This window comes from Motacilla alba, chromosome Z (assembly GCF_015832195.1).
Source record: "Motacilla alba alba isolate MOTALB_02 chromosome Z, Motacilla_alba_V1.0_pri, whole genome shotgun sequence".
NCBI classification, from domain to species: Eukaryota; Metazoa; Chordata; class Aves; order Passeriformes; family Motacillidae; genus Motacilla; species Motacilla alba.
Window position 1 is genome coordinate 16,425,003 of NC_052046.1, and position 24,061 is coordinate 16,449,063.

Sequence of the window (24,061 nt, forward strand, 5' to 3'; positions counted from 1 at the left end):
TGACATGCCTTAGAAGAAGTGGCACAGAAGATAACTTTTTCAAGAATAGATCCTAAGATTGAATCCAGCCCAAACTGGTGAAAGTTTGAAGGTGAAGTTGCCAGAACACACTAATCTAATGCCACATCAGGAACTGTAGAACATCATTGTTGGTCTTCAGCTGTGGTACTCAAATGAGACAGTTTCTACACAGCCCTAGTGTAACTTCTGACACCCCACAAGGGAGCTTTGATACTCCAATGACTTTTGAAGAGAAAAAGATCCCTATGTGTGGATAAGTGAATTGTGCCCTTAGGCTCTTAGGTCATGTAAGTACTTTTGAAGAGTAATGGAAAGTAGACATACAGAGTTGCATCTTCTTATTTCTCATGCTCTATGCACATTTATTTCAATCTAAAATTATACTGTGCCAGGACTGCTGCTTTCACTGTGGAGCTGGATAACATTCTTACTTTCACCTAGAGAAGTATTTTGTAGTCAGTACCAGAACAATTGTGATATGCACCACACCATTTCAGTAAGTGAAGAGGCATCAACAGTTGATTTTTGGCAGCAACATGTCTCTCCTTCTTATTCACTAGGTACTCATGTTGATTTATACCAGGATTAATTATTGATACAAATATTTCATCCATATTTTTTATGTCACAAGCAGGGAGAAAGGCATGTCTGTGAATAATCTATAGAATTGTTTCTGAAGCACAAATTCCTCAGAGACTATCAGATATCCACCTGGTGTCCCTAAGTGCAGGATTTCACATTTAAATCTCTGAATTAACAGATGTGTACAGTCACAGAGAGGCAGAAAGACCCTTCTTGATACTACATCTGAGGAGGCCCATAGACACTGTTTATTTTCACAAAATGGTGGGGCATCTTGTGCTTGTGAAATTTATTCCAAATCTACACTTCTTGAAATGTTAATAACTAGTATCTGCACAGAGTTCAACTCCCAAGTTTTAGTTCCCAAAGCACATCTTAGAAAGACAAGTATACTTATTGAAATGTGTTTTCAAAGAGAAAACAGCTATAATATTGAGCAGAAGTCTCCAAATCTGAAAGACATGCTCTTCTAATGTATGCAACCCTATTAAAAATTACGTTTTTAAGTTTTGCCTGAACATTTTGGCAACTGAGATCCAAACATTTGAAATTAACTGAGGCAAATAAAATTTATAGAAGCCATTGTAATTAAAACTAAAAATGGTAGGTTTAAAAAAAAAAAAGGGAATTTCATTCATTTACCATATTTTTAAAACACTGCATATTTCAGATCCTTCAATTTCCTCTGTTAAAAGTGGGGATTGTATAATATTATTATGTTTTCAAGCTTTTTCTCCACAACTATGGATATTAGAAATATAGGCTTCGATGAAGCAATCATGTTATGCAAGAACTTGGGGATTTTAAGAAACAAGACAAAAACAAACATTGAAAAACATGATAAAGTCCTTAAGAGTCAGCAAGGCTGCTGCCAAGCAGAGAGGATTTTATTTATTCAGCACTATGTCCTAGGAAACAGAAGTCTTATCTGCATTTAAGAACACCTCTTTTAATTAGTCCCACATAGGTAAAATCATTATCCTCATCTATAAATGGTAATTCTAGCTTAAACAGGTTTTAAAGGTATATCCTGGTTTTGGCAGTAAAGCAAGGGTCGTATCTTCATCAAGAATGTCAGCATACCTACATCTTTGGAAAGATAGTGTAAAGGACAGTGTTCATGACAAAAAAAAAAATTAACTCCATTGCTAGCAAACATAATCATGTCAGTAAAATGTATCTATCTGTATAGACCAGACTGGAATACACCATTTTTGGAAGTACCACACAAACCAAATTGTTATTTAGAATTTGATTTTTCACAGGGGCAAGTAGCCACAGCTGCTTATTAACAGTTTTAATAGCTGTTTTTCACTGCAGTAGCAAATCATGTAAGAACATACCAAATAATATTTTATTATAGTCTTGTAAAATATTAAACAGCATGTATCAAGCCCAGAACCTATGTTCTCACTCTTTATTCTGAGGATGCTAATAACAAAAAAACCCCAAAAAACCCAAAACATTATAATATTTTGACATATGTGATCCCCAGAAGGACAGTTGAATATGTCTGTCACTGTGAAATCTTCATATTTTCTAATGAAATTAAAATATTTTAAATCAGTTTTTCAGCAACTCATGGGAAAATGCTTGCATAAACTTGAAACCAAATGAATATCATTATTTGCACATATAATCATTTGCTGTGCTGTCTTGTCTCAGGCAGATTGTGCACTGAATCCTCAAAGGTTTTGTGGGTTTCACAAAACCTGCAAATCACAGCAGAGATCTTTGTTTAAAGCCTCCAATGGGGGAACAAGTGGCTCAACAAAGTAGAGGGCGTGTAACAACTGTTCCTCATGAGGAAGGTCTCACAGATCCACCATTACATTTATTTTTTCCTCTCCCCAGGTTGCAAAGCAGCACTGCTGCCGCTAAGTAAATCTAGGCTGAGGAAGGAGGTGGTTTTTGCCCTTCCAGCACTTATGTGAAGGCACATATCCCTAAGCTACTGAGTTCAGTACCGAGAGCTATGCTGGGGCTTAAGAGCCAGAAAGGCACCCTGGATATATCCTAAGGCAGACAGGGATACTACAAAATCTGGTAATACTGTACTGATAAGCTCAGCAGGGACAGTAGCTCAGTACTGATAAGCTCAGCTCAGCACAGATGTGAGAGTGTAGGGCGAATTTGATCCTGGCATATTTTTGGTTCAGGCCAACTACCTCTCTTCCACAATTCAAAATTGCATTTCCAGGATCTGCACAGGCCAAGGATCATCCCCAATAAGAATACAATTAAAACAGTCAGGAGGAAAAGCCAAATAGACACAGGCTTTGGCTTCAAAGAAGAGCCCATTATATCTGTTCACAGAGACACAACATTCAGGTCAGGTTTACACACTGTCTGTGTGAAACACCTCATTTATATGGTTCTAGAAATTACTTGTATAACTTGCAACTGATGGAATGACATAAGACAGAGCCACAAATGAGCTGTGCATGATATTCATCTTAATTTTCCAGGAAAGGCAAGCGTGTATCAACCTGAATATGTTCCTTACTCCTTTAAATGTACCACAGGGATTTTTCTTGGAGAATCAGGAAAGAGACAGCAGTTAAGTGAATATACTCAATTAATATCTTAATATGCAAACAGTATACAAGGAAAACACTAATAAACAGAAAATGTACTTGTTATTAAAATACTCAGTAAAAAACTGATTGATTTCAGTAACTTCAGTGAACTTCACAATCTGTGTTTCTGAATAGGAGAAATGCCAGATTTGGAATAAGTAGTTGCCTTATGGAATCTTGGCGTTTTCTCCTGCTCAGAAATGCAAACTCCGAAGTTCAACTGAGCTATGTAAATCATCTTGTCTTATGCTCCTCTTATTAGGCAATTCTGTCTTGATATTCTGAGTAATGAACTGCATAACACAGTCTCAATGGTACGTGGAATCAACATGTTACTTCAAGAGCAAAGCACTTTCAGTAAAAAATTGCTTAGAATAATTTCTTTCATCCTTAAATTAAAGACCTGCTGTCTGCACAAACATAGCTAGGCAGACTGAAGCAAGGAATGAGAAGGAATGAAATGCTATTGGACACACCTCATGGGTTCTTGATATTACTAGGAATATTCCAGGTGCATAGCTCAGTCTGAGATGCTATCTACACTATGGGATGTGGGCAGATAATTCACATTTCCTTTCTTGTATGTCACTGATCTGTCTGCATGAAAACAGGTTATCTAACTTTCTGAACAAAATAAATCATGAAGCTCTGTTTTAGAAAAGATTACTGAAATTTCATCAAGGTTAAAGCAAATATCAAAACAGAAAAAGAAAGGGGAAAAAATGAAGAATGCATGACAAAGCATATTAAATTAGCCACATGGACTACTAGTCCTAGGAAGCAAATAAGTGGAGCTAAAACACAGATGCTTATGCACCTTTTTTTTTTTTAATTCCAGGTTGTTTTTTTTTTTAATTCCAGAAAGGTGGTTTTCCAGCACAGAATTGATTAAAAGCTTGGAGCATCCTTGTGGAAAAAAAAAGCACTCTAGTTTTACAGAAGTAACTAAACAGAGTCAAAGCTAATGCCTTGCTACTTCAGAGCAGTATGATAATTGCATTGTCTTAATTAGGATTTTGCAGGCTTATTTAGCAGGAACTAGTTGAATCACTGAGGTAAAAAGAACCCAAACAAAATAGAAATTAGTGAAGTTACAGCTTCTGAGCCTCCATTTCAATGCCAGCTGGAGAAATTTGCACCTGATTTGAGCATCCAGGTCAGCCCAGGAGCTCTGTGCCGTATTAGTCCTCCACTTGTGAAAGATATAGTCCCTTTGTGTGCACAAAGCCTGATGTTCTACTGAAAACCCACTCTCTTGCAATAAGATAAACTCTCTAATTTTTCTCTTGGAAGAACATTGTGTCTTGAGTAGAACTGTTTGAGAGTCTCAGACATCCACAACCACTTTGATGACTTTAACTTAGCATTTTCATTGCAAAGGAAATGGGCAATCAGCCTTGTCAAAAGTGAAATCCCAGCTTTAGAAATACAAAGTAACCAGTTAGAAAGGCACAAGAAAAGTACAAAATAGTGACTTGCAAAATAGTGACTTGCATTTCTGAGGCTAATTTTAGGAGGGCAGTTTACTAAGATTGATTAATTAATGCAGCAGACCTAAATGCAACTGAAGAAATTGTCAAGAAATTATCTTCCCTGTCAAGAAAATATCTTACCGTAAAATTAAATTTTGATCTAACTTACTTGGTCCATGCACAGAGGAAGAGAAGACTGTCTCATTTTCCTGTAGACAAGAGGATTTGTCGGCCAGCTACCTTTTTTTAACATCAGCTTTATTTCCATCCCGGTATCTAGACTGCTTGTATCCCTTTAAAAGATACTACCAAGAAGTGCTTTACTATGGAAATCACATACATCCCTAGAAATTATGACCTTTAAATTAAAAAAAAAATGTTACACATATTTTAAAAAATACATAAAAATTAAGACTAAATAGGTGGAAGTTCTGAAAGCTCACTATAACCAGCCTGCTAGTTAATGGGGACCCTTTTTTGGTTGCAGTTTGCACTCAAAAACCATAATTCTGTAGGATTTTAGCTGCTGTAAAGTTTGCAAGAGGTCTTCAAGTCCTTCTTGGACAGGTTACATGGCAATTATACCCTAATTCTGGAAACCTAGCATCAAGAACTGGTGAAAAAGACATCAAGCACCCAGGATACTACAAAGAAATACAATTTTCCCCCAAATATTTACATGGGATGGTATGGAAACAAAAGGACCTTTTGCAATTCCTTCCTACTGACTCCTCTCCACCTACTTTTGCTACAAAAAGGAGGATGACCTATGCCAGAAAAAAACATGACTTGATGAATCATGAAAAAGGGAATGAGTAATACAAACCCAAGAAATTGGATTAGGCTAGAACCAACTTCCAATAAAAAACATTCCTAGAAACTCTGAGCTGGAGCTTATTTTTACATCAAAGCATTTCACTGATACTTAATTTTCAGAAATCCCAATATTGTTTGCAAAGCAAATTTTAGTTTCTGACTTACAGCTTTCAGCTGGTTGACATAGTAAAGAAAAGAAGTGAATGGATTCTAGAAATGACCATTGTGAATGACATTCCGGAAAATCTCTACCTTGTAATTCTTGGTCTTTAGGACCTGAGGAAAAAAGCTTCCATGAGGCTTCCCTATAGATAAGATTATTATTTATAATGACAACCTCTGATCACACATAGCATTGCACACATTTAAAAATAAACAATATATTTTCACAAAAAAGAAATTAAACAAGAGATAATTCACTTGGGCATCACTAAAAATCATGCCATGACACCATAAGGGAAATTTGTAGTTTGCTAGAAGAAGGTGGGGATTACCAGAAAGATGATAAGGCAGGTAAGGAAAAAAAAAAGAAAGGAGAAAAAAATTAGATAATCACAAGTGGTCCCAAGAAATAAAATATCCTACCTGAGTGCTTCTTACCCGGTCCCAAGAAATAAAATATCCCACCTGAGTGCTTCTTAACCATCTTGGTTAATATATTTGTACACTTTACCTTGAAACAAAATCCAAGTAAACAGGTGCTGACAGCAAATGTAGTACACGCTAGTAGTACAGATAAAGACACAGATCAACCCAGAAAGAATTATATGACCATGATTAATTGGCTAGTGAAAACAGACAAAAGAATGAGACTGCAGGTGAGGAACAACTAAAAGTGATACAAGACAATAGCATGATATGAACAAACTTCAAGACAAACACAATCCCAGGACAAGAAACAAAGAGCAGTGAAGCTCTTGAATAGACTTCTGTAGGGAGCAAAGTGGCAAAGTTATTCCAGGTCATCTTAAGATGGAAGTTTATCAAAAAAGGTTACATAATATAGTTGCCTAAAGTAGGAGGTGATTGGGTGGGCCAAAAGATTTTTTTTTAATCCTATATATTCTTGGTTAAAAGACCAAAACACTTTTACACTATTTCCAGAAATGTGATTTACAAGGGCAATAACCTGCATTCAACAACTTCATATCAAAATTTTTTTTCTTGTTTCAGTTTTTCGTGTTGAGAAGCTATCACTGCAAATCCTTTAAAGTGTTCCAGGAAAGAATTTGAACACAGAAATCCAAGTAGTGATAGAAAGTTTTAATCTGATGAGACAACAGCTAAAACAGAGTAAGAATGCGAAAGAAACCATGGGCTTTGCCTTTGCAGGGAGACCTCAAAGACTGAAAGGTGTGGTGATGAAGGTCATAAAGATAATTAATTAATGCAAAATTTAAAATAATTTATCTAAGCATTCCTGAAATCCACCCTGCTCCCCCCCCCCCATTTTGTAGCAAATGGGTAATAATTATACAAAGGTTAGTAGCAATATAGAAAGTTTTAGGGGTTTTCCAGATACATCATTTTCCTGCTGGAAAATCAAACATTGCTCATTATAAAGCTACAGAAATTGTGAATGTGATGTATGGACTTCATAAGTTAGAATTTTTTCAAGAATATCCCTAAAAATTGAAAATCAGAAACATGTAAAAACATGCTTCAACATTGTTGTCTGTGCTCTTAAAGGCAAAAAACGAAGAAAAGGGAAAACCCCTTCTCTATTTTCACTGTACTTTAGGAATCTAGTTGTTTTCTGAAGTGCAAATTGCAACTTTGTCAATAAAGGGGTTATTTCAAGAGACTGCAAAAGTTTGCATTTGTTTTTTCTAAGATATAAATTATGGCAAGTTTTATTTAAATCTTCTGAAAGTTGTAATTTTTTTTTTTTTTTGCAGTTGTTTCCTTGTTTTTTGAAGGGGTTTTTTAGGTCACTGGAATTAGAGGCCTCAATTCAGCGAAGTATATTAGCACATTCCAAGTTTCTTTAGGGCTATGAATAGCTCAATTGAATGCATGAAGGACTCTATATAATATCAATGTCAAAAACAGACCTGGATTTTAAACACATATGAGGCAATATTACAAAGTATTTTACATTAATATCTGTTAAAAATGCATTTGGTTTTCAATATGGTAATATAAAAAAGGTAATATAAATTAAGAATACATTGAATAACCAAATATGAGGCTAAAGGACTTCCTTGAAATTGTCTGCTGTCAGATACTACTTAAACAGTTGTTACATATATTAACTAAAATAATCTTTGTGAACAGATATATTTTTTGTCATTTCTAAGATTTATCTGAATTAGAGATATGAGACATAAGATAAAATTTGAAAATTTTGCTGATGTCTTAATTTTTTTTCTGGGAGCCTTTGTTCTCATTTAGAATGCCAGTGGTCCTCTCTAGACCACAGAGATTCAATGGAAAACCTTTATTATTTTGTCCATTTTGTTCATAAATGTACTCCTTTATTTCATCTTGTGCTCTCTTTTCAGAACAACTACCCTCCTCTTCAAAAAGGAAAACCCTAATAGCACTTTCCTCCAGTGAATTCCAGTAAAAGGAGGCAAGCAATAATAGTATGGATTAACAGGCATTAAAATGAAACCATATGGAAACATGGGCAGAGGATTTGAGCAGGAAAAGAACTGTTTCAAAATTAATCTTTATGTATTAAAAGGGATTGTTAGGAACATTGCAAAAGTTCTGAAAACTCTTAATTCAATGCTGCTACAAAGCCTGTGTTCTGAAAAACTAAAACAATGTTTATGTTGTGAGACTGGCTCCTCTTAGAATGACAGCCTGGGAAACACACTTTGTGACCTAAATCTAAACTAACAAAAGACCCTGAAGAACACTTATTGTATGTGGCATTTAAGTCACAATTTCTGTGATCACTGACATGTACATGTGAACAGGGAATTTATTACACTCCTGTAATACTAGTACCCTTTATCTTTCTATGAGGAAAATAGACAATAAGGAAGAGTCTCCACTGTGTGACATGGTAAATAAAATAAAAAGGAAGAAATATGAGAGCTACAGTAGTATTTAGCCTGTTGTTTATCAGATGGGGAGAAAATTTAACTTAAATCATAATTTTTAAATATTTAAAATTAAGTTTTCTGCCTGCTTTTCACAGCACTTTGTTGATATAAAATGGAAAATACATGAGAAAAGTAGTCTGAAAGAAGGCGAGTTTTAATGATACTTTCCAAACTGACATGAAGAATACAGAGAAACAACAGGGATTACAAGTCTTTTTGATGAACTGTCTCACATTGAAACTTGTTTCTGCTTTCCTCATGGAATGGGATAATCTCTCCAAAACAAATTTTTAAAATATAATTACTCAAAGGAAAAAAATTGCTAGTGTAAGAATTAGAGGCCAGAAAAAGCATGGGAAGAAAGGTAAGGAAAGTGATAATAAATAGAATGACACAATTAGAAAAGAACTAGTACGAGGTACTTTCACAAGCCAATTAATCTACCACATGCTTAACTGTGTCATTGGAGAGCAGGAAGAGAAAAAGCAATGATCACACCATTTGTATGAAAGAGCCTTGTTTTAACAACAAATGGATGAGATCAATCTGTCCAATTAAATCTTGACATGTTAATATCTGATTCAAAAGGCACAAGTATGACTGACTTTGCCATCCAGATTAGTTAAAGCTAAACTCAACAGGAACACTGAACTGAGTGGAAAAGACCTATCTGTGTATAACAGTCTCTGTTTCAGATGAAATATGAATTTATTTCCGTGGGTTTTCCTTGTGTTGAATACAAGTGCTTTTGGTGAAAACATTCAAAAGCCTCTTTCTTAAAGCAGCTGGAGTTACTCAGTATCTACCTGTAGTTGATGCCATTCAATAAATAGGCAAGTTGAAGTGAAAGACTATCTGCAGTGATCAAATTTCTCACAGAGCAGTGGTACTCTTAACACTACTCTTGTGAAAAACAGAGTATAAAATGAGTTTATGCATGCAAATGAAGATCAGATCAGTAAGAGAAGAGCTTTAAATTGCACAGAGTAAAGGAATGGAAATGAAGTTACAAATTAGATTAAAAATGTTGGTTTCAATACAATTCTGTACCTTTAAATAAATTAATAATTAACAAAGTAAAATTTCTCATAATTTATTTTCCTAAATTTTCAAATGCAGGTATTTATTTAGTTCACTTATGATTCCTGTTTTCATAAAGAATCAAAGTCCTTTACATAGAAAGATAAATTTTACAGATATATGGGATATACAGAATATATAATATATATCAGTAGATACAAAACTAGATATAATATAGCTCTATAGTATATATTAATAAAATTTATATCTCATAGATATAAATAAATCACTACTTTTCACCAATATAGCAAGAAACATTTCCTAATTTTGCATGAAAGAGTAACAGAGTTCAGAAAAATGGGACTTCTGCTGCACCATACATATTACTATATAATATAGTGTTTCCAGCAATATTACAGAACAGTGATTTTAAACTCTTTTATTCCACATTAACCAGTTTAGGTCAGGGTTTTTTTATACTAATACCATGTAGTATTTCAGAAAGCCTCTAAAATCTCATCATCTGAACTCAGGGTTCAAAAACTATGCAAAATGTCAGGTAAAAACTTCTATAATACTTAGCAACAGAGAAATCTTTCTTGCAGCATGAACTAGAAGGAGAAGAGAAGTCATACTATGTCAAGACTGGAGGGAATAATTTCCTGAAGACTTAATTTTCCAGGAACCTCACAAAAAGCTAAGAAGGAAGAATGACTATCATTATCAGTGAAGGAATGTCTGATCTGGACAACTAAAGGGATGAGGATCTCTAAAAATTGTTAATTGTTTTACTTTTATTATTCTAAGACTCTTAGACTAACAAATACCCCCATACCTAGGATCTTTAAAAAAATCATATGAGAAGGCAGATGGCTATAAAAATTCAAAGACTGAAATCTGTTTTACCTCCAGTTAAAGGAAAAAAAAAAAAAAAAAGAAAGAAAGAAAGAAAGAAGACATAGAAATTACCCTACAGATGTTAATAATTGTCTGGGGTGGGAGTCGGGGAATGGGAAGGCTGGCTTCTAAGTAAACAATGCAAAAAAAGACAAAGAGGTCCCTGCTGATGTACAACAATAAAAGCAGTTTTCTCAGCAGTGTCAGCTTAGCAAGCCTGAGGGTCTGTATTTTAAACCCCAGTGGCCTGACGTCACTCACCCTGATGGTGTGTGTGAAGGAAGCTATCTCTCCGCAATGACCGACCTGAAAAGTGTTTTCAAAGCCCAGTGGGCTAATGTCAGTCATACCGACGGTGGATGGTGGGATCTCTCAGGGTGGCAGCCTGGGGGAAGTGAGCTGCAACACCAGCAGCCGACCATCACTCACTCTGATGGCAGGGGGTCAGCTGGGATTCTTTGGTGGCCTCCCGGGCAATAGTTAAAAAGAAGATTTTGGTTCACATGTCAATGTCTAACTTGAAAGCAGCGAGTATAAAAAGTGATTTTTTTTTTCTTTTTTCTTTTTTTTTTTTTTTTTTAAATTGTGTTTCACTAGTGGCAGCAGTGCAGCCAGGAAGGGGAGTTTCTCTGCAAGGACGTCTGATTGCATGTGAAGCTTACAATGGGGCTGGCTCTGCCTGGTTTTAATTTTTTTCTCCTGTATGAGCTGAGATATTTTATTCCCCATACCAAAGCGGGAGAAAAATTAAATCCAGACAGCTCCAACTGCACTTTACATCTCATATGCAATCAAACATACTTCAAGAATACTATCAGCTTTTTTACCAACCTGCCTGCCATACAGAGAAAGTAAATAAATACTAATATCCAAAAACATCATGTTCTTATGCTAACTCATCTTATAATACAGAAACTGACATTTGGGACAAATTCTCCCATTAAATTTACCCTGACACCTAAAGCATTGCGAGGTTTGCAAAGGATTACATAGGAATAGTCTCTGTCCCACTGCAAATACTTAAAAAATCCTACAAGCATAAGTGCAGCTGATATTTCATCAGCCAAGTAAATTATTTAGGACAGAATGAAGTCAAGAGACTCCTTACAGAGAAAGCTATTTACTATGATAAAAAAAATTTCAAAATAAAATTCTAAAACTGAAACATAGTCTTTTAAAACCTAAACCTTAGTCCTATGAAAGTAAATGAATTATTTAGTCTGTGTTAAACTGTCATGCTTAGTTGTCTGAAGGGTAGAATCTGAGACATATACAACACTGAAATCATAGCTTCTGTATGTAAAATCAATGCAACAAACACATAAAATGAAACTGGGAATTCATGCAGCTCTAGACAATATAATCAGCTTTCTTGTATTTTGTATCCCTTTTCCACCAGTTCTTTGCCCCATTAGACTGTCGAGATTGAGACTGATGCTTTTGTTTCCTACAGAGCTCCTCTCTGCCACCCACTAGAAAACAAACTGATCCAAAGCAACAATACATTAAGGAATAGCTCAAGAGTTCTGCTGGCCACTGCTAACTGTAGTTTACTTGAGACTGTGAAATTATTTCTACCAGAACTGGTTTGTTTGGGCATGAAGTAAGGCTGTGCAACCTCAGCCTGGCAGAAAAGAAGTAAAAAGTTAGATTTTACTCTCCAATTTTCATAATGTGTGCAGCTCACATACGTGAAGAGAAAACATGACTCTAACTCTCACAGTTAAGCTAATAAGCTTTCTCATAGAGTGAGACAATAGGAACTGTGAGCATACTGTACAGCACAATAAGTGCTGGCACATGAACTGTTTCAGTCTTGAGGGGCAGTGCTTCACAGTGTATCAGTGACAGAAGATCAGCTTGCAGCCAGAATTATGAATGAAAAGTTTAAGCCTTTGTGAAAGTATTGACTTCAAATGATAGTTTTGCAGTCACCACAAAAAAATTGTTGCACTGAACTATTTTGAGGAATATGGCATTTAACACTCCATTTTCTAAGACTGCTATGAACAAAAATTCACTAGTTTAACCTAAGACATGATGATTAAAAAAGGTGTTGTATTATATGTGTGAATACATTTACACAAATTTAAGCCAATCAGATAAAATAGTAAATTTAACCTGTGTAGGAGTATCTTACAGGTCTACTTATAAACCTGGGCTAGTAGTGGAAGACAGAAAAATTCATGTCTCTCCCTTTCTCAGGCACCAGACTGCAAGGGACTGTTGGTGCATATTAATTTCATGGTAAACTGTGTGCTTGGAATTGCCACAAATGCTGTTTCTGGACAGCTATGGTTATTTGTTTTGAAATAGTCTCTCACCATTTTGTGACTACTATACAAAAATGCTTCATCAACAAATGCTATGGTTACATTTAAATTAGCAAATAAAGAGTCTAAGGATCCTTTTGTACCCCTGATACGGCTCAGTTTACATGGCACAGCTCACATCCGTGGAGCTAAACTCTTTCTCCTCTTCTCCCCTACTCAAAAAAAAAAAAACAACCCAAAACCCAGAAAGGCCTCATCCACACAGCTTATTAGGAACAGTCCCAGGCCCATGCTCATTCCCAGACTGTGCTCAGACATTGTTTGGGATGGTGCTAATTAGTCAGGGTCAAAACGGTTCCAGGGGCTGTGCAAGCAATTAGCAGCACGTTCACTTGCACACATGCTCAAGCCCATCAGTTGTGATCTAACACAGGACCATCCTGTCCCTGCAGCTGCCAAAAGCAGCTCCTGAATTTGGCACCCTCCTTTGGCAGATTCAGTTCATAAACGTGGCAACTTAAAATTCCAGCTGCCATGTGCTACCTCTGTCCTTTCCCCATCCAGAGGAGAGGCAGCAGGGAGGGCAGGAGTCTGAAGAACTGGGTTACATGAAACACAGGGGCCTTCACTCACTGCCCACACCACTGGCTTCCTCTCTGGCAGGGAGAGAGTATACAAAGCTGGATCTACCCAAAAGATCATCAGCTGAGCTATGAAAATCTGCAGCTGATAGACTCAGACAATTTACTGCAGTTCACAATGAAGCCCTCAATGGCAACGGGCTTCACCAAACCACTGGTGCCTTTGAATGGCTATAAAATCTTCCCCAGCTTACATAAATGACAGAACACTCTTCCTGGCTGAAACACCATAAAAGAGAAAAGTTTGGATTAGATGAAGTAAATCTGAGTTGGTGTGAATGCTGCCATCATTTATGCACTGGACAAAGAGAGAGAAGAGAGAGAAGAGAGAAAAACTAACAAATTTTGTGAGATGCAGATATTCTTGCTATGTCTTCCCTGTAGGTGACTGAAGCTTTGATGGGACAGACATGCATTATTAGGCTGATAACTAGTACAGTTCTGAAAAAAATATCCCAAATAAATGTGGGAAGCAGTTTTTCAAGTCTTTGCATCAAACTCACTGGACAAAAACTGCTAGATTCAGAAGTTTGGGGTTTTCCCACCTGCATTAAACAAAAGACTTCACTACCCCATATAAACTGTTCCAATTCATCATTACTACAAAAATACTCCTGTTTCTCACTAACAATTGAAAAATTAATTTTAAATACTCACGTCTGTAAACCCAACAAATTTATAAATTGTTGTTGTTTCTGTGTCTCTCTGTTGTGCTGCCCAAACAGGTTTCTCGCTTTTGAAAGGGTTTCTGTTTTGAAAGGGAAAAACAGCATACATTTTCATTTCCCCATAAATCAGAAATATTTGATGGGAAGAAAGAACAGAAAATTATGTATTTTACAGTGGAAAGTTTGGATAAGATAACTTGCAACTGCCTAATACAAAGACTATGAAATAATGGCTCTAGGTCTGACATTTCATTAGGACTATATAGTGTATGGATGTTGCTCTGAAAATTAATGTTCTGTTGATTTGATACTGCAGAAGATGTTTGTTGAAAGTCTATTTAGTTTTTCATTAGAACTATTTTTCGTCTTACTTCACTTACGGCAAGAAAATGTTGAATTTACTCACTTGTGCAGAATTTTTGCATCTGACCCTGTCAAACTCTGCTGTCAAAATCAAGCACAAGGCTTGCTTCTCCTGGAGCAAAGCAGAAACAATCAGTCAAAACCAACATCCCCTCCTGTACAAATTTATTTGCTTTTTTAAAAAATACTCTAAATATTTTCACTTTTTAAAGTTCATTTAAGCTGAAACTTCATTTAAGCTTTTTTTTTTTTTAAAGTCATCAGATTTTAAATATAAAAATCGTTAGAATAATTTCAAGAATACCACCTATTTTCACCATCAGAACCAGAAACTTTTCAGTTCTTCACAATGTTGAAGATCCTCCTCTAACACTGCTTTTGCACCATGTGTTTTTGGAAACTTTATGTCATTTGAGCTTTTGGCACCGAACAGAATCATGCTTGACTTCTGATTTATAGCCATCTGTCTTCTTCAGCCGTGTACACAGAACCCTCATTATTGTAGGGCATGAGTACTGTTATTTACTTCCAGTTTACAGTTAATGTATTATAAATACGACTCCAAGAGACTAGTGGTCGTGTCAGTCTTCCTATCTTTAATACAGGAGGTAAGGCTGGAATTGGTTTAAAAATAGAACAGAACTCCTGAAAGCACCACAGTATGTTAGAGGCTTCCTTATCTCAGAGAACTAAGAATGTGAATCCATTTCAGACAGCAAAACTAAGAAGTATGCTTTTAACAAGTGCAAGAAGATGTACCAACACTTTCATGTCTTTGCATAGAGTGCACCACTTTGTCAGCGAAATATAACGGGAAAGAATGGGGCCTAAAATACCTGTCCCCACAGCTTGTGCGTCCAGGATGGAGGTCTCCAGGCAAAGGGGGACCAGCCACCCTAGACACCTGCCCTCCCTGGGGCTTGTCCCCTGCCTCCGAGAGTCACAGAATCTGCAAGTTAAGGGTTGAAACAGATCTTAAAGATCATCTTGTCCCAATGCCCCTGCCATGGGGCACGGACACATCTCTGGTTCCATAGTACAGGTTTCTGAAGGCTTTATATGCAACCTGGCTTTGAACACTGCAAGGATTAGGGAATCCACAGTCTCCCTGGGCAACCTGTTCCAGTGTCTCACCACCCTCATGGTAAAGAATTTCCTTCTAATAGCTAACCTAAATTTCCTCTCTTTCAGCTTGTGCCCATAAAGATGATGGTGTCACAACCAATGCTGCCAGAAAGTGTTTCTGGGCCAAACATGTAGCTGGGGAAAAGGAGCGTCTGCATTCCAAACACGTGAAGGTCTCCTCCACGGAGCTCCGGACGTCAGTTCTGCCTTCCCTCCAAGCCAGCAGGATCTCCCTCTCCAGCCTCTGCCCCGGCCTCTCCCCACCGCTCCCTGTGCCAGTCCCCTTCCCCGCCCGCCCTTCCCACCGCCTCTTCCCACCGCCTCTTCCCGCCGCCTCGTTCCGCCCTCGCCTTCGCGTTTCCTGTCCGAGTGGAGGAGGTTTGACCCTGCGGCGCCGCCGTCTCCCAGCGGCTGTGTTGAGCATCATGGCGGCGTCTCTCTCAATGTCAGCGGCGCTGAGGGGCCTCGTCGCCAGGAGCGGTGCGGCCGCAGTCCGCCTGCCGCCGCCCAGGTAACGGCACCGCGGGCTCCCCGCCGGCCGCCCGGGAGGCACCGCCGCACCCCGGCGCCCGCGGGGGCCCGAGGAGGCCGTCCCGGACCTGGGCCTCCGCCGCGGCCGCCCCGGGAGCTGGGTCGGGGGGGCCGGGTAGGGCCCGACGCGGGTCGGGGGCGGCCAGACTGGCAGCAGGCGCCGGGCCGAGGCTTTCTCCGTGTCAGTCCGTGCGTGTCCTTGCCCGGCCCTGTGTGTCCGTGCGTGTCTTTGCCTGTTGCTGTCTGTCGGTGCGTGTCCTTGCCCGTCCTTGCTGTCCGCCTCGCGGTGACCGCCCGTCCGATGTCCTTGCGGTGCCTGCAGATCGGTTCCGGGCGTCACGGCCTCGCTGCCGGGGAGCGTAACCTCGCCAGCAGTCTTCCCAGAGATTTGCACCCCACTACATTATTTTCTGTCGTGTTGCCTTTCCTCTCCATCCCTTCTTCGAAATCTGTTACCTTTTTCAGAGGATGAATATCTGTTTTTTCGCCGATTTCCTAAAAACAATGTTGGAAATGGCTTTATAATCTTAGGTGGCACATTGTTATTTGTTTCTTTAATGCAAAGACCTGTGTTAGAAGTCCAGTACGTGACCCAACCACGAGTTGAAGATGCGTGCATGTTGTTACTTTTGTGCATCTCACAGGCCCAAGGCTTGTTTAAGACCCCAGTCTAGTCAGGAAAAATAATGTAGCTCAATGCCTTTAGTTGTGATTTGGAGGGTTTGCCTTTTGTGGTCTTTAGGTCTTTAGATATTAACAGATACAGGTTAGTTCTAGTAATTCGGTTTTTAACCTGTGGGAGTTTTTAAATATGTGTATGTATGTGTATATAAATATGTGTGTGTGTATATAGAAACACACAGAGAAAACTATGTATACACACAGAGAAAGAACTATAGCTCTACTATTTTTGCTCGTTTTTATCCTCTGATTGTCCCATTGGCTCCTGCTGCCTTCTCCCTCCTAAAATGGCGTCTGTTTTAGGGTGTTGAAGGTTAATTATCAGTCTCCTAAAAATGCTTTGAAATCTGTGGCTATGAATTTAGGAGTTCCTCTACACTAATGCAGAAACTTACCTATTTCTTTTTGCCATTCTACTCCTCTGGTGCTGACAGAACTACTGCCTGTCCCATGTTGTGAATTGCATCAGTCAAGTGATTCAGGCTAAAAATAATTTTGTTTTTTGTTTAAAAGTCTTACCATTCTACATTTCAAGTAATTATTTCAGTAAAAAAATAGTAGGTTGTAGCAGGGCTGGGTATAAGAAGCATGGAAATATGAGGTAGGTACACTTCAGTTGGTATTTCTTCTTTGAAACACTGTGTTAGATTCCTTGCTTGCCACAGAGATTGAGGAAAAATTAGTGTCCCTTAGCGTTTTCAGTTAGAGGGATGTTGAGGACATTCACCTGAGCGGGACTGAAACTTTTGCTTCACATTCTGTAGGACAGTGACCTGATCATAGGTTGGCAGGTTTCTTGGAGAACAGGGAGAGCATTATGAGTTTCTCTTAAAGTTTTGTACACAGCTTTGTAATCCTTGTTGCTAGAATGAGAAATTTTCCATGAAATAAGGAAAAGACACTTCAGAATGAGATTGTTTTGGCAGTGTGAGGGAATGCTTAGGACTGTCATTTATTGCATAAGTTTTGCAAAGTAATTATTTCCTGGTTAGGTAGGCACTGAAACTTAAATCTCTTCTCAATTACTGTTTTATATAAAATATATTTATATGAAAAATATTTTTATGAAATTTTATTCTTAACCAGCCTATGTAGTCTCCCTACTTGGGAGTGAGAATCAACATACATAATTACAGAAAAGTATTTAGGGTTCTGTTTTAAATTCAAAATGTTTTCCTAGGGCTCATAGTGAGGTGATAATTCAGATAAAAGTAGACAGGAGAATGTGTATCTCTTTCTTTTTTACTTTGTATTGTTTCTTGTATGCAACTGTTTTCCTTTGATACATACCCTATAGTCTTTTATGCCAAGCATGTAATTCTTTGTATTTCACCAGAAACCTAGATAAATTTCAGTATACAGATAGATGCCTCAAAATTTGCCATTGTACAAGTTCCATTTTTAGCTTTAGTGTCTCACATCTCCTGACCTCACAGAACTGAACATTTCCCAAAGACCACTTAAAGTTTGTTTTCCTGTTGAAGTGATCAGCAACTATCCAGAAGACTACTTCTTTGAGAAGCCATTAGTTTGCTGCATATCTTGCAATTGGATATATAGATCCTGCGATACTGGTTTCCTTTCAGAAAAGTATTTTGGCAGATGCAATTTGGTGCAAGTAGTCTCTTTGTTTGGAAGTATTTGTCTGTATAATTTATTAGTGGAGTAATCTCTGTCATTGTCAAACTGTAGAAAGAATGTGTTATAACTAGTGGGCTAGATGTGTATCTTTAAGAAAATACAGGTATTACAATTACCAACAATAAAAATTATTGGTGCTCTTAAGAGGTAACCGATGAAGATTCTGGAACTGTCAACTGTGAGGGCATTTTAATGACTCTTCACTCCAGCCCCACACTTTTGTTTGCTTAGATTCAGTGTAAAGTTTGGCTGTTTGGTAAAACTTAATGCAAGTTTCATGTTACTTGCTTAAATTAGGTTGTGAGAGTAATATAGCTTATTGTTTAGACTGTAAGATTAAATTTTAAGCATTCAAGTTTTATCTTTATTTGCAGTGCATTTTTATGTAGATTTTTGCATGTGAAACTTCTTATAGTGCTCCAGTTTTCAGAATTTCAATTAATAATAATGTGATCACTTTCCAAGAGTTACAAGAGAGATTCTGTTCTGATTTCTGTTAGTGATATTTGGTTCTTAGAAAATTTATGACATCATCTAGCACAAATACTGCTATTATTGGGACATGTTTTGGCACTTTACTGTACACATGCCCAAGCTGCCCAGTGATTCTGAACTGCTACTGTTTTTTTCCACAATATGGACATTAGGGTTCAGTCTGAAATTAAGAGAACATTAAGAGAACATAGAGCAACATTCCTCATATCTTTATGAAATCCCAAGTGCTTGTTTTAAATCAGTTCAGCAGTGGTTACTGAGTCCTTCATTATTTTAGCCCAATAGCTATCAGCAGCTATTTGAGCTGATGGGGAAAGTACAATTATCTCCTTTGCTTAAATCATATTTTGAAGCTTTCATGCTGTAAGATCTGTGAAGTTTTCAGGAGGCTTGAAATTATGTTGAACATGCTCTCACTAGTTTGAACTAAAATATTGCAGTGTTTCCTTCCATTAGAAATATGGACAGTTGAAGCTGGAAAAGAAAACTTTGAACAAATTCCTGCTGAACTGGGAATCAGATACTTGTTTCCAAGCCACTTCAGAGTGTTTCTGAGAAGCCATTTCTGTCACAATATATTGAAGTCAGAATTAATTTCTGTTGCTGTAGAAGAATATTTTGTGTATAGGCATAGTATGGCCACACACTCTCTGCATTTCATGATAATGAATTTTTCGTGCCACTTTTTAGTGTTTTTTCAAAATTTGTTACCATCTTCTTGTAATGCTGTTGTAAAGACTCTGAGTATGACAGCAAATGTTTTGCTGGTTCATCATTGTTATGAGTTCAGGAGGATACCCATGCACAAAAAACTCAGGACACAGTAGGAATTGCAAAGCAAGTAAATTATATTAGTCACTTTTGCATAAATACATACCAACCACTGGATGTTTGAGAAGCTGCCAAGGGGGAGAAGGAGATGGAGCATGATGCTCAGGCAGGAGGGGCAGTTAGGCTGTGCACCTTCAGGACGTCCCCTGGATGAAAACTGGGTGCATCATGTCCTCTCTCCCGTCCACCCCAGAACCACCCCTTATATCACCTCCTCAGGAGTGGCCAGTCCCAGCATCATCTCATGCAGGGGCAATGCATGAGATGAGATCATAAACAGCACATGATCACACCTCCATGCCAACAACGGTTTTATTCTGTGTTATTCCCCTTTCACAGGATGAATCCCACCAGGTGACTTATGCATAGTTTTATTACTGAAGTTAAGTCTTGCCAACTAACCATGAGGTCTTTTACCTTATCCTGTCTGCCTGTACAACAGCCGATCAAATATGGCAGGCCTTAGACCTGTCTTCCGTCCCTTACACAATCATAAATGGATATCTGAGGTTAGGAAAGTACACAATTATGGACACTTGTGTAGTATGAAGCCTGTTATTCAATTCATTCTCAAAAAATGGAGGAAATCTGGGATGCCATTTTCGTCTCAGTTTTCAGTTACTGTCTTTATAAGCAGGCTTCCCCCTCAGGAAAATGAGGGAGAAGCCATTTTTGTGGCAAAATAAAGGACTTCTAAAACAGAAAAAACTCCTGTCTTAATTTTTTGTCCTGTCCTTCCATGAAACATAATAGAGAAGATGCTTACTAACTTGAAAAAAAACCTGCAAGATAATAGCTTACTCTTTTGTGTTATTGTTTGGTTGGGTTTGGTTTTTCTTCTTTCATGAAATAATATTGACATTTTTCTTGCATGTCAGTTCCAAAGCATGTGTTAAAATATGGCTTGGTAGACTTTGCAGACCTAGATCTGGGTAGAGACCAGCAGAGAGCTGTTTAAAGGTGTACAAAGCCCTGACTGAATCTGGCTAATAGAAGCACTATTTCACCAGTGTTAGTGCTAGCTCGTGAGAAGTTTTTGTCAAGTCTGCAATATGTAGCATGTTGCAGAAGTTGTGTTATTTATTATTTCTTCCATCTGTAATACATATCTGCTGCTTCCTTTATACCACACAATGTATAAAAGTATGTGTGGTGTTGTCAAGCTCAGACACATCAGAAGCTTTGGTTTTCATTAATGAAAAACATAGTTCTGTATCATTTATCTTTGTTAAAATTACCTCTGATATAATTTGATACTTCTGATATAAGTGACTGATATAATCTGCATAGAGAACCTGGAATAAAATTTAAAGACCAGGAGAAAAAGCAATCTTTTTACAGTCTTGCATTAGCTGTATAAGAGATATTTATAGATAGTTTCATTTTGGTTATTCACCTGGAAAAAAATATGTATTTGGCTTTTTAAATATGTATTTGCTAGAATTTTACAATTTTATCTTAAGTATGTATTTTGGTTGTAATGTGTATCAGAGCAAGTACAGTGAGTCACAGTATCTTACAACATAATAGCACTGGAGTAAACTGAAATCTGGAAAGAAATTCCAGCAGGTTTTTTTTTGCTTGTGAGATTGTGATGACATGGAGCATTGGAGAAGGCTCGAGGTGAAAGATATGGAGAGACAAATGGACATAGATAAGGGGAGAAAAATATTAAATCCACTATAGTTCATACACTTAATGAGCATGAGCAACAAAACTCTAAGACATCGGTGGGTGTTTGTCTGGCCTTGCAAACACCCTGAAGCCGTACTTTGGAATTAGGTATTTAATGTGTCTGAAGTGCATAATTCCTTTAAAAACAACTCCTTTTGACTCTTGCCCATACTGTTCAAATGGTGATTGTGTGGTTAAGAGAGGGTCTAGGAGCCACGTCTTGCCTGTTCGCTGTGACTGAAAGCAATATCAGTGGTTATTTGTTACAGTCACAGGTCCTTTGACAGTGGCTTGTGTCTGGCTCTTGAGAAGGACAGCCCTCTTTCCACGACCATTTTGCATTCTTTGAGGAAGAGAAGGGGAAATTTCTGATAAGTAGGATGACTTCAGTCCCTTTGCGGTATTTTATGTAGTATCTCAAAGCTGCTGATACATCATTACTTGAGTAGTTGCAACAGGATAATTTATTCATGTCTGTTGTGTTCATGGGTATGCACCATTATTAAGATATTAAAGTGACTATGGTGAACCAGAATGGTGTCTTAGATTTTCTGCTTTTGCCTTCTCTGTTTGGCTTTATTGGAAGTAGGGTGTAGGAGTGCTCCTTCTTTCTTTTGGAGTGGAAAGAGTAAGTTTTGGAAGGCCCCCATGGAGTAATGAAGATGTTTGATTTAATGAAGCATGGGAGCAGTAGGATGTTGCTGTCAATGTGAACAATTCCATCACAATGAAAAAGTGAAAAATACCATGTATCGTGTAGTTTAGTGGTGAGATCAGATTAATCTCATTTGAGTTCTTAAAGTGTATGGAATTCCTGTAATGTTTGTGAAAGTTTGCATATTTTCAGTATTCATATAGAGGAGGAAGAGGATGAATAGAAGGATGTGCAAGTAAGAGGGGCAGGTAAGAAAAAAGAGTTTGGGAGAGACAAAGTTTGAGAAGGGGGCAAGGAGGAGATGCGTTGTTCTGGGAATGGCTGTTTTTGTAATTTACTTATGGAGAAGTAAGTAGAACTGGCATCATGACAGCAAAATGTTCCTGATAAAGGTTCTTAGATTGCTCTTTCTTACTGGTCATATAACTTGGGGTGACTTATTTTAATTACATTCAGTTCCTTCACTTTTGGAATTGGAAACCCAATTGGAGGAATAACATTTTTCAGAAAGTAAAGGTTAAACAGAGACAAGCAGAGAGATGTGTAAGGTATATTTTTTTGAAAGCTTACTAGTAAATAAGCAATATGCTTGCTTCTCCACTAAAACAGCAGAATGCTCTTCTAGCCAGTTTTGCGGCAGCTAACCATTGTGGGATCAGAACTGCAGCTTGCTTACATAAAGTCTGGCATACTTTTAAAAAAGCATCGTTATGTGTGATAATAACTTTTTTCAAAAATTTACTGATTTGAGAACCTCATAATCTTCTATTGACTTAAAAGATTTAAAGTGGAGTGGAGATAGAATTAAACCCTCAAAACTGCACCAAAACAACAAACAAATAAACAACCCCTCAAAAAAGCTTTTGAGGGTAGAGGTGAAATTTGTTGGCAATAGGATCGTAAAACAGAAGGACATAATACTTTCCTTCAGGGACTAGACAATTTAAAATAGAATTTAATACTGCATTTGAAAAATGACCCTTTGTTTTCAAGAAAATCCCTCAAACATTCTTACAGAAAAGACTTTCATGTTGGTATATCCTAATACCAAATATTTGATATCTCAAAATTTGAGAAATATATTTGTAGAACTTGTTGCACTAAGTTGAACCACATTTTTTGTCAAATAAATTAGTCAGTAGTAAGATCATGAAATACCAGATGGATACATGGGGAAAGGGAATAATTATGCCAACTGTCAATGGACAGTGTTTCAAATCTGTGTTAGCAAACTAATAAAATTTGCTTTATTGATGTAGGTTTAATATAACATGTTCAACAAATTTAACTTACAGTGGAAAAATACTGCTATTTGGATTTTTAAAATGATCTTGATTTTGCCTTAGTATAGGTTTGAGCATTTTGACTCAATTGATCTTATTATTGTCTGTCTTAGATAAAAGTGACCGTTTTAAGAGACTGAAATGCTGAGAGTTTTATGGTTAGCCAGGAAGCATGAACCTACTCACAACTAGTTTTAAAAAAAACCAAGTTTAACAACTCCTATTTTATACTAATAATCTCAGTAAATTTGTATGATCCTTAATAGCTAAATGCCCATGTGTGGGTTTTCATTCTTATGATAGTACAGTGAATTCTGCTATGTTTTTAAAATTCTTTTGTAAGCATTTGATTCTGAGTGTGTTAAAAAATATACCTCTGAAGTGGCTTAAGATCGCATCCATTTTTGTTTGTAATAAAAGAAATCTCTAAACTAGCAGGAGGTAAGATGAACCATTCACATTACCTTCTTTATAATGTGTGGTTTTATATTTCCTAAGAAATTAATGGCATTATTTCTGTCTGAGTTTCAAAGGGTAGTTGTTCTCTCCTGGCAGTGTAATAGTATGTTTAGGTACTAGGTACTTAGCTCTTTCTGACTGCAGTAGTTTCTGTCTGAATCTTCCCTTGATCCATAACTGATGTTGAAGAAGTAAAGTAGCTTTTAACTCAACAAGAGAGTCTGTAGGCAGCTCCAGAATGTGTGTGGGCAAACAGTTCTTGCAGCTGCTTATTAGTGGGGTCTTGACATGAAAGAGT

The 24,061-nt window shown here is 37.4% G+C and overlaps 1 protein-coding gene across 1 annotated transcript in view; it reads left to right on the forward strand.

Annotated features, from left to right (window-relative positions):
* Positions 1–15,860: 15,860 nt before the first annotated feature.
* Positions 15,861–24,061, forward strand: part of NDUFS4 (NADH:ubiquinone oxidoreductase subunit S4) — a 47,906-nt gene continuing 39,705 nt past the window's right edge. The window contains exon 1 of the mRNA XM_038123535.1: positions 15,861–16,024. Coding sequence (XP_037979463.1) covers positions 15,939–16,024 — 86 coding nt within the window. The 5' untranslated portion in view covers positions 15,861–15,938. The remainder of the gene's footprint in view (positions 16,025–24,061) is intronic.